The sequence below is a fragment of the Antechinus flavipes genome, chromosome 2 (assembly GCF_016432865.1).
Source record: "Antechinus flavipes isolate AdamAnt ecotype Samford, QLD, Australia chromosome 2, AdamAnt_v2, whole genome shotgun sequence".
Classification (NCBI taxonomy): domain Eukaryota; kingdom Metazoa; phylum Chordata; class Mammalia; order Dasyuromorphia; family Dasyuridae; genus Antechinus; species Antechinus flavipes.
Window position 1 is genome coordinate 324405915 of NC_067399.1, and position 12161 is coordinate 324418075.

General features: G+C 36.4%; 1 protein-coding gene across 2 annotated transcripts in view; it reads right to left on the bottom strand.

Moving 5' to 3' along the window:
• Window positions 1–3266: 3266 nt before the first annotated feature.
• The window catches only part of LOC127549547 (deubiquitinase DESI2-like), a 93684-nt gene continuing 84789 nt past the window's right edge, over window positions 3267–12161 (bottom strand). For both annotated transcript variants that reach the window (XM_051977693.1, XM_051977692.1), the window contains exon 5: window positions 3267–5914. In XM_051977693.1, the coding sequence (XP_051833653.1) occupies window positions 5690–5914 (225 nt within the window). In that variant the 3' untranslated portion in view covers window positions 3267–5689. The remainder of the gene's footprint in view (window positions 5915–12161) is intronic.

The following is a 12161-nucleotide window of genomic DNA, read 5'->3' on the forward strand; positions in this document are numbered from 1 at the left end:
AGTGTGAATGACTGTGGCTGATTAGACCAATATGAATTACGAATGCTCTGCCACAGGTCAGACACAAATAGTTCCTATGAACATTTGGGTTGGATTATCTAACTTTGTGCATCTTGCGCTTCCTCTGAGCTAAGTCGATTCTGCTTTGCTCATAGAGCACAGCTCCTTCTCTGATGAGGGTACACCATGCTGGGTTTGTCCTGTGCCGGTGTCTTCCATGTCATACAATCAATTCTAAAGTTCTCAAGAGAGAACTTGAGAGTGTCCTTGTATCATTTTTCCAGGCCATCTTGTGAGTGCTTGCCTTGTGTGAGTTCTCCATAAAACAGTATTTTTGGCAAGCATGTTTGGCATTCAAACAATGTGTCCGACCCAACAGAATTGCACTCTTTGGAATATAGTTTGAATGTTTGGCAGTTTAGTTTGAGAAAGGAAGAGTGTGTTCAGGAAAGACTAAGACCTCTGGTATAGAGGTGCTGAGCCCATTTCAGAACTGCTTTCCACCTTTGATATCCACTTGATCCACTAAATCCAAAAAGCTATAGCATGACCAGTGCCCACACTACAGTAGATTCTATAGGCAGATGAAATAAACCAGGTTGAGGGTAAACAAGGGATCTCAAACACTATGGTGACTTGGGGGCGGGGTATGTACCCCAAACATGTGAAGACTTTCCCTGGTGGAATGGGAGGATGAAAGCAATTTGGTCTAATAGCCATGAAGATAGATGAAGCAAGTGCCATATAGTACTTAAAGCTTGGTTATAAGGGTAGTTAGAAGAGATGTACATAGTGAGCATGGTTGTGAGTTGAATAGGATAAAATGATATCTAAGAAAATAAAATTAAAAGGTGAGAAAGATGAATGCACGAGGAAAAGGGGAAAGAGAGAGATAAAATGAAGTAAATTATCTTTCATAAAAGAGATACAAAAAAGTTTTTACATTGGAGAGGAAGATGAAAGGGGGGGGGGGGGTAACGGTTAAACTTCACTTTCACCAGAATTGGCTTAGAGAGGGATTAGCATATATACTCAGTTGGTTTAGAGAACTATCTTATTCTACAGCAAAGTAAAAGGAGAGGGTGATGAAGGCAGTAATCAGAAGCAAAACACTTTTGAGAATAGAGTGAAAGGAAAGAGTAAGATAAGTGGGGCAAATACAATAGAGGGAAATATACTTAATAATCATAATTAGGAAAGATTTACAACAGATTTCTTTGATAAAGGCCTCATTTCTCAAAGATGTGGAGAAGAATCAAATTTATATTTATATATATATAGGATATATATATGTATATTTGGATATATTTAGAGTATGGCTGAGATATATATAGATATAGATATAGATATAGATATCAGCCATTCCCTAATTGATAAATGGTCAAAGGATATGAACAGAGTTTTCAAACAACACAAAGTTATCTATAGTCATATAAAAATGCTTTAAACCACTATTAATTAGAGAAATACAAATTAAAATAATTTTGAGATAACATTTTATACCCAACAAGTTGACTAATTACAGAAAAGGAAAATGACAAGTGAAAGGGATGTGGGAAAATTGAGATACCAATGTATTTTCTGTGGAGTTATAAACTAATTCAACTATTCTGCAGAGCAACTTGGAACCATGCCCAAGGGGCTATAAATGTGCATATCTTATAACCCAATAATAATACTACTAGATCTATATTCCAAAGAGATCATAAACAAGAAAAAAAGGACCTATATATACAAAAATATTTATAGCGGTTGATTTAGTGGTAACAAAGAATTAGAAATTGAAGGGATACCCATCAATTGGGAAATGGCAAGCAGGATGCTCTCAAGAAAACCTGGAAAGACTCACATGAATCAATGCAAAATGAAGTAACCAAAACCAGGAAAACATTATATACAGTAACAGTAATATTGTATTATGATCAGCTGTGAATGACATTATTATTCTCAGTGATATAATAATCCAAGATAAATTCAAAGAACTCATGATGAAAATGGTCTTCACCTCCAAGGAAAGAACTGGTGGGGTCCAAATGCAGATCGAAATGTAATTTTTTAAAACTTTCTTTATTTTTCTAATTTTTTATGCTTTTTTTTTCAAAATAACTAATATGGAAATGTTTTGCATGGCTATACATATATACTTACATCAAATTACTTGCTTTTTCAATGAAAAGGAAAATAAGAGGGAAAGTGGGAGAAATTTTGGAACTCAAAATTTTTTTAAAGCCTAAAAATTGTTTTTATATGTAATTGGGAAAAATAAATACTAAATAAAAATGACATTTAAGAAAAAAAGAAACAGAGACTAGATGACTACTTGTTAGGGATGTTGTAGAAAGATATTTAGATTCTTTGTTGTTCAGTCATTTTCACTCTTATCTAATACTTTGTGACCCTATTTAGGATTTTCTTGGCAAAGACACGGGAGTGGTTTGCCATCTTCTTTTTTAGTTCATGTTACAGATGGAGAAACTGGGGCAGAATTAAATTACTTGCTCAGGGTCATACAGCTAATGTCTGGAGCCAGATTTCAACTTAAGAAAATGAATCTTCTTGACTTTAACAAGCATGGTACCCTAGCCACTGTGCCACCTCACTACCTCTTAAGTCATCTCTCAACTCAGTGATTCGATTCTATGACAAATGATCTGTAATGTTCCTTCAACCTATAATTGCCTGTGATTCTGTCATTTCTTTAGGATCAAACTTTTTTTGGTCTTAATTCAGGCTCATTTCCTATTATTTGGTTATCCACAGACACAGAAAACTAATTAGTATCTTCCTCATAAACCTTTCACAAACTTGATTACAGTGACTGACACCTCAGATTGACACCTTCTCCAGGTTACATAATCCTAACTCCTTCAGCCCTTCTTCAATGAATAATGTTTTCTAAGCACCTTAATAGGGAAAAACAATGTGACCAAACTGGCAAAGTAAACTTTAATAGGAGCAGATAAAAAACCCTGCATTTAGTTTAGAAAAACTATAAAAATAGGATGAGAATAGAAAATCAGAGTTTAGCTAGAACTTCAGGTGGGGAATTGCCTGAAATGAACAAATATTTTGATCTGATTCTGTGGATGGATCTGATTCATATCAACAAAATGTGCCATCAGTTCTGTTAGAGCAAGGAGGCCTAATATGTGAAAACTACCACTGATTATCAGAAAAATTGATTAGGATATCGAGAAGAGCATAAAAGTGATACTGTGTGATGCATGCAGTCCCACTGCAAATGATGGTAAGCCACAGAAACTGTCTTTCCAATTCATTTTAGTTTTATTTTTAATTTATTTTATGAATGTCTGAATTATGTTTGGGTTAATTCCCATTTCTAGAGAAAACAATAAAAAGTCTGACTTAGTCAAAGCATTTCTCCTCATTGTGGCAATTTAATTTTTCTTGGAACAGAAACCCAAGACTTCTATTAGGAAAGCTAGTCAATCTGGTAGAGTTTCAGAAAGAGCTATCTGGATACCATACCAGCTTGTTTGTCTTGTTAAGACTCAGAAAAGTGGATCCAGTGTTTCTTCTTACATTTTTTCTATTATCTACCAGATGAAACAATACTAGAAAGAAAATGTATATTCACATTGGTGAAAAATTGTGGAGTAGGAGAAATGAATGACAAAAGCAAGAAATTTTAAACACACACACACACACACACACACACACACAAAATCACACACGTCTTAAACTAAAACTAATAGGATTCCTAGACTCTAGTTCTCCTAAGGAATAAAGCTCCTTCAGAGAGGCAAATGGATCATTCATGACACATAAACTTCACTCAGTATATTATAAGGAGTCTTTGCCATTAGTGTTAAGCCATCTAAGAGCTATTTAGAGACCAAATATCTCTCACCAAATGGTAGCTGACTTGAATCCTATTTCTTCACATCTCCCATACATCACAGAGGCATGATGTAATGTCAAAGGATACCAGAGTCCACCATTTGCTTTCTTTGGGAAGATTGTGCTAACCACAGCAGTCCCAAAAGAAATAGATCCTTCTGAATAGTAGTCCTTGCTAGTGTCTTCCTAAGTCCATATACTCAAACACTGCCTGTCTAAACAGATTGATACTGTTCTAAACTTCTCCCCATGCTGCACATGCTTATAACCATTCATGTTAACACAGAGACAACATTTTATTTCACTCCAATCCATGCATGGGCAATGATCATAAGATCATTCACCTATTCCTCTTTATACATACACATACACATACACATACATACACACATTCATATACACACACTCACCACCAGGTGGTATTAACTTTAGAAGAAAATTAATTCCTTCCAAACCTACTTTCTAAACTTATGGTGAATGGAGCAGTCACTTCAGATTAAGGGTTAAGTGACCTGGATTCTAGTCTTGTCATTGTAGTTAATTAACCATGTGACTGAAAACAGGTCATTTCATCTCCCTAGTGCTGTTACTTCATCTGTAAAATCTTAAGATTGGATTATTATTTCTAGGATCTCTTCCAATCATGACATTCTATGACTACCTAATCTTTTGTCCCCTCATACAAGTACAGACCCCACAGGACTTATGAAAAGTACAGGGCTGATCTCCTGCAATGCAAGGAAGCCTCTGGAGAAAGCTGAGGTGCCTCAATGGGTTATCACTGATGAGTTGCTGGAAACAGATCTTTCTGGCCCTATTCTCATTCCTCTCATTAAATGATATCCTCAGAGTTCTCACTCAGAAACTCACACAGAATTCTTAGGCGTATTTCCTTAGTCCAGTGAAGGGTGATTCTCAATGATAGAAAAAAAAAAGGAAAAGGAAAAGGAGAGCTGAAGAAATAGCTCTCTACTGCTCTCCATTTTTCCTATTGGGATCTAGTATTGGAGGAAGTCAGCAATTAGGGGAAAAGGTGCTGCTCTCTTCAGTTGCTTTACAGTATTGTGCAGTCTACAACAAGGGATAAAAGAGAGACACCACAGAAATTGTTGTCTCTTTTTTTTAACACATTTCTCAACCTATTTCATTCATATGCTTAACCCTCCTCCTTTCCTTTCCTAATTCTACTGCTCCATCCACAAAATGAACCTCTCTCTGCTGTCTTTATGAAATCCTGTGATTTTTGAATATAAAATGCCACCCAAAACATACACATACATACATACATACATCCTCCAGTGGGAAATCTGGAGAGTGTCACCCTGTTATCCAAATGCCTCAGAAAATCCTTGATTCCCCCAAATGGGAGAATACTTGGAGGGAAGGGCTGTTGTTGCTGGTCTGATGGAAACATTGCCCCAAATAGCTCCTCTTCTCTCCTTTGAAAACAAGGGGCTTAGGGAACAGTAAAGCTGTGTCAAGGAGGGAGTAAGGGGATTGTCCAGGTTCACTATAGAATAAGAACAATTCTTCTGAAGTAGAGAGACTTCAAAGATACCTCAGTTCCCCAAAGTCTAACAATTTGGAGAGATCCCTTCCCCATTCATCCACATGTGATTTTGTCACTGCACTAGTGTTATGGAGGTTTCAGTGGCCCAAAGGAACAGTGAGATGGTTCAGTTTCTTTTCAGAGCAATAGAGGCAAAGAAAACCCCAGCCTCCTGGGAGGAGAACAGGAAAAGGAAAAGAGGGATAAGAGGGAATAGAAGAAGTCATGGGTAGAAGAGGAGGCTAGAAAAAGGGGAGGAGGAGGGTGGCAGGGCCCAGCTCAGACGCGGGTGTGTTTGCAGGTCCTCGAGGCGCCTGAGGTGGAGGGCATCTCCTCGTCCACTGCCGTGCCTGAGTCTTCTTTACGTAGACCAAGGCCTATGTGGGTCTGCAGGGCTGCTGGAGTTAGCCATTCCTTAGGGAGGCAGCTCTGGAGAAAAGGGATGCATGAGCTGAAGTAGGCCAGGCGATTCACCCACCGAGGTATCTCCCGACCACACAGGATCTAGCAGAAGCAAACACAGAGAGGACAGGTTTGATGTTAATGATACATGGTGACATAAAAAAGGACGTTCAGAGACACCCACCATCACAAGGGCAAATCCCTGGTTCTTTTCTCTGTGCCTCTGAGTTAAAGGGATCATAGGATCATAGATGTAGAGATGGAAGAAAGGTATAAGTCATTTTATAGCCTTACACAAATAATAATATCTGGAAGAACCAGACATGGGTCTTCTAACTCAAAATCTAACAATCTTATCATTGGCTCATACTTCTACTAAGGGAGATCCTGGATATGACTTTGAATTATTGTGACCCCCCTGCTCCCCCAAAACTTAACAGAGCTCCTGGGAAGTATTCTAAGTAAAAGGGAACTGGGGTCTTAATTGGGCCAGAAAATTTTCCCTCTCCCTCCTCACCTTCCCCTACTGTAGTGACACACATTGCCAGATAGCAAACAGGAATGCCTATAGGCTTGGCTATGCCTAAGTGGCTGGCAGGAAGGGGCAAATGATTTGGGTCAAAATCCTGGCTTCCCCTATTCAGCCTTCTGCTTCCCAGTTTCAGGCCCCTCTGTCTTCAGGATCTTAGTGGAACTACTTGGAAGGATAAACTATCCAGAGAGAAGTTTTCGTAGCTTCAATGTCAAACTTCTGCATGGTTACACTAATCTACTGTTTCACTGAATGACTGGCAGCATTTCCTCTACTAGACAACTACTCCTGCAAAGAGGGACAGGTTTAAAAGCAAGTTTGTTTACCATTAATGAAGGGAATAATAAAAATCACTAATTCCAAAGCCAAGTTAGAGAAGGAAGGATTGTAGAGCCTTCTCATTTTCAGATGATTTCAATTTGTCCACATAACCTTTTCTAGCTGCTGAGAGGAAAGTTATTAAATAAGATAGATTTTAGTCAACCCTTTTTTGAGTCATCTTCTTTAAGGAAATACAGTTGTGAAATGAAAATTTGATATTTTATCAAGAATTAAAATATTTCCATGAGAGTAATCTTTTGTATAGCTATATACTCAACCTCAAAGTGCCTCAGTTTTCTTAGTTTTAAAATGGGAATATTTGTATCACATTTAAGTAGTTGTAAGTAAAGTGTCTTGTACACTTTAAAGCACTATATCAATATGTTTGTAATACAATAACTTATTCTTATTCTTATTCCCTCTTATTCTTAAAGCTATCCTTTGTTTTTACATTGTAACAAAAATTTTAGAAGAAAGTAGGGGAAGCAGTTCAGCAAAACCAACCAATACATTAACAATATGTTACAAGAGATGCCAGATTCCACATCAATGATTCCCTATATTTGCAAAGAAGAAAAGGGGCTTCATTTTATAATTTCTTTTTTAAGGCCAAACATAGTTAACTACAATCTTGCTATATTTGTTATTTTGTTTTGTTCTTTATTTGTATTGTTACAGTAACTGTGAACATTGTTTTCCTGACTCTACTTACTTCATCAGTTGGTATTTTTTATGCTTCATTGGTGTGTTCATATTGCTTTTTTCTAATAGCATAAAAACATTTTTGTTATTATCATGTAGAAAATTTTGTTTAGCTAGGTTCCAGTTAATGGTCATTAACTTAGCTTCCAAAATTTGCTATGAATACTTTGATTTCTAGCCTAATTAGATTTATATGGGACCTATATTATAAATCATCATTGGAAAATATGGCTAACAATGGAAGTTCTGAGTTAAAGGATATGAACAGTCTATATGTACATTTTCTACATGCAAATTACTATGCTTGGCAAGATAAGAATTACAAAGAAAGATAATTCATCAAATATTTATTAAGCATCTACTATAGGCAAGAAACTGCACTTGTCGCTAGAATATGTTGGTCAGTGAAGGGAAAGAGAAAAAAGATGCAAAGTTTCTTTTTAAAAAAAAGAGCTACAAAACTTCATGCTATTATTTCTTCACTAAATCTTCCTTTACTATCTCATTGTGGCATAAAGTTGACTCTGGATTTTTGAAAATTTATGCCTAGTTGGTCCTACCAAAGAAAAACTTGAGCCTTGTGATAAAAAAAAAAATCATAAATTTAGCATTCAAGGTGACTTTACAGGTAATCTAGTTCAAAGCTCCCGTTTTATAGATGAAAAACTAAGGCCCAGTATATAAACTTATATAGTTAAATTTAGGGAAACACACCAGCAGAAAGTGAGCCTCTAGATAATAGAGTTATTTTAGGCCATAAAAACTCTTTACTAAGACATAAAGGGGACTGTGATTGAGGGAGCAAGCACACTAATAGAAATCACAGAGTCTTAAGGCATTGAAATAGATCATCATTTTTGCAATAATAATATAAGCCACTCTAGCAAATCAAATGAGGGAACCCTTGTACAAAAAGCTTGGGATTTTGGATTTTTATTTTTTCATTAAACTAAAACATGAAAGTGTAATGTTATAAACAACAGTGATTATGAAGAGGCAACCTCAGAACTGCCCATGATACTGAAAAATAAGATGATATTGGGAGTCAAGAGATCTTGTCTTGGCTTGCCATTGGCAAATCAATTTATCTCTCCAGTTTCCAGTTTTTCTCATCTACAAAATGGGAGCTAGTCAATAGAATCTCTTAAACCAAACCTAACATTCTAGGTTCTGTGAGAATGCAATGCTTCAGAGAAAACTGGAAAGTTGATAAAGTTTGAAGATGAGGGAAGCAGGGAAAAGGATAGATAGAAAGAGAGAGGAATAAGTTGCCAGACAAAGAGTAGCCCTGGAATTTCAGGTTTGAAGAACTTGTACACATTAGGAATACGCAGCAGGAGCAGCAGCTGTTTGGGGTTTTGTTCCATTTTCTGGCTTTCAGCCCAGAAATATTGTTGGCTTTTCCCTGATTCGCTTGTGTATGTCTCAAGGGGACTGTTCATTGAGTAGAGAACAAGCTGAAAACAGGATTTAGGGAACTTTGAGCAACAGCTCATCTATCACATCTCAGGCTAAATAAAGGTAAGGGAAAAGTTCCCTTTACCTCTTCATGTTCTGTCACATCACTCTGGCTCAGAGTCAGTTATTCAATTGTTCAGTCATTTTTCAGTCATGTCTAACTCTTCATGAACCCTTTTGGGGTTTTCTTAACAAAGATACTATATTGGTTTGTTATTTCCTTCTCTAGCTCATTTTACAGATGAGGAAACTGATGCAAACAGGATTAAATGATTTGTCCAGGGGTCAACCAGCTAGTAAGCGCAAAGACAGACTTACTGAACAGAAACCTAAGCCTTCAGGAACCATAGAATTTCTCTCCCCCCAGCTTGCCAATGTTCAACAGTTTACAATTTGGAGTTCATTTCTAAAGTGTCAGGCTTTTCTTAATTCTTATTAGCTATCCACCTGGTTTATCATAACAAGTTTATCATAATCTGTCTAGAAAATCAGTGTAGGATTATTGAGGAAAAGTCCTTCAAGAAAGGAATAATTTCCTATTTTGATAGAGTTACTATACCAATAATTTAAGGATATAGTTAGTAAGAGATCTGATTGTCTCTCATGAAAGAGGAAGAAAACTCTGTGAGAAAGAGAAGGAAGTCGATGACAGATAAATAAAACAAGTTGGTAAGAAAAATTAAGCAACTAGTGAGACAAGGAGAAAGGAAGTTAAGTGTGCTTGTCAAGATCTTAGCAAAGTTTTAAAAAAAAGCGAGAGAGAGAGAGAAATGTCAACAAAGTGAGAAAAGAGAATAGCAATCCCCACAGACTGCTTGCCCTGCAGTTCTCCTGAAAGCAACTAACAATAAAGACAAACTTTGTGGAATTTCACTTCTATCAAATATGGAGAGCAGAGAGAAAACTATAGTGACCTTCCTAGACTATGCAAATATATCAAGCCTAAGTGACTATAATTCAGAGTACATGGGTTATACAGAGTATAAGGGATTATAAAGAATATCAAAGGCAGGTTGGTATCCTTCTAAGTATTGTCTCTCCATTAACTAGATTATGAAGGAGAATGATGCATTCCTTTAAAAAATTTTGAATACTTTGAGTTTTAATAAGACAATCATTTTTCACTTTGAGAACTTTAAGTGTTATATAGTAGACTTTGAAGGCAAGAAGATCTAAATTCAAGTTTTTCTCTGACACATAATCACTGTGTGACAGAGGCCAAATTATATGTTGCAGATTATAAATTGCAGAGCAGATGCCAATCTGCATAGTAAAGGATGATTTCTCACCAGCTTATTTTATCAATGAAATCACTACACCTCCAAATAATTAAAAGCTGCTCTACTGCTATTGCTAGTATTAAGTCAATTATTATTACTATTAACTCCTGACAAGGAGTTGACTGCACACACACAAAACATACATACATTCACACATACAGTCCTGGGATTTGTATTTCATTCTAGTTTGGGGGAAAAGGAAATTAATGTGAAAAGAGCTCTTAGTGGGGTGGAGGTTTTCACTTATGTCAGGAGCTTTGAGAAGAAGGAAGAGAAAAGGAAGAAGTGGTAGTTATGACATGACATTCACAAAACTGTGGCAACAGCCAGTGTTTGCCATTATCTTTAATGGACTATGAGAGATGATGGGAGGTATGAATGAACATGTTCTGTTTTTATCATAAGCACTCTGGTAGCAAAAGCTCTGAGAGAAAAAAAGTCATTTGAGAAGACCAACTCTTCCCCACCATGGCCTTACTTCCACTTGATCATGCTTATTTGTTTGTTTTTATTCTGATCAAGAATTTTCAAAACAACTTTGAGATATCATTTTACACCTATCAGATTGGCTGAAATGATAGATGCCCTTCAACTAGGGAATGGCAAAACAAGCTGTAGCATATGATTGGGATGGAATATTACTGTGATATAAGAAATTATGAGCTAATTTTTTAAATGGGAAGACTTGTACATATGAAGATAGATTCTATCCACATCCAGAAAAAGAACTGACAAATAGAGGTTTTACATGTATATATGTGTATATATAAATATATATGTGTATACATGTGTATGTTAGGTAGATAGATAGATAGATGTGTGTGCATTTATATGTGTGTGTTCACATTTAATTGTAGCATTCTGGAAAGGAGGAAAACAAATAAAATTTAAAAGTATACAGCAGAGAAAAAAGAAAACTTATTTTAAAAAAAGAAGAGAAAAGCTGGGTAGCTTTAAAAGCAATGTATAGCATTTATAACACAGGTTTTCTTGAAATGGGAACTTATTGTTTTATATTGATTCCTTTCTTATGTTTTCTTATGTACATGGAAGTTTTTCTTTTCACATTTTATATTTGTTTTAAGTTAATTTAAGTTTTTTTAATAAAGAATACATTTTAACATTATTTCACATAACTCTCTGTTGCTGAACATGTATATTATCTGGTGTCCCTTTGTTTGCAACATGCAATGGTAGCCACAAAAGAGGTGGAGATCTTTCTTGGTAAGGTTTGGGATTCAACCTCTATCTCATTGTTAGAAAGTTTTGCTCTATAACTTAGAGTACAAACACGAGTCATTTCATGACCAACCTTCTAAGTTCAAAATTACTCTGAATGTAAAATATTTCATAAATCTGTTTTGAGATTACACTATTAGTAAATGTGAAAAAAAGAGAATAAAGAAAAGATCTGGAGAAGAATACTGATCTATGTCAAGAGGTTAAAGGGTAGAAGAATATGACATGGAAAAGAGAGAGAAGAAGGAGCACTGAACAGTAATAGGGGTTGTCCTGGAGTATATTCCATGGAGCTTATACTAAATTGCTTTGACTGCTTCTGGCCAGCCACATGGGCTGGCTCAACTCTAAAGCACTCAGAATTTAGGACAAGATGAAGCAGTTATGTTATTGGTCTCGGTTCCATGATGGTGGCAAAGGATACTGCAACAAGAGGTTCAGCAAATAAACTAGGAACACTTGATGGCCCTTAGAGGAAGTAATCCCATGCAGCAGCTTAATGACGGAGCAGTACATAAAGCATTGGCCCTGAAGTCAGGAGGACCTGGTCCTGAGTTCAGATTGGGCCTCAGACATTTAATCCTCACTAGCATTTCCATAAGTCAGAGCTTTTCAAGTTTCTCACTGGAACAGGAGGGAGGGAGGAAGAGGATGGTACCCTCCTCAACCCTGGTAGCAGGCAAAGTTCCTACCTAGAGAAGCCTGGGCCTTGAGTCTCATCTCTTTGTGTGTGTGTTCCTCTCCTGAGCATAAGTGATGTCAAGTATCAATGAAATTTAGTAGGTTGAGATCTACATCTGGAATAGGAATCTGAAAT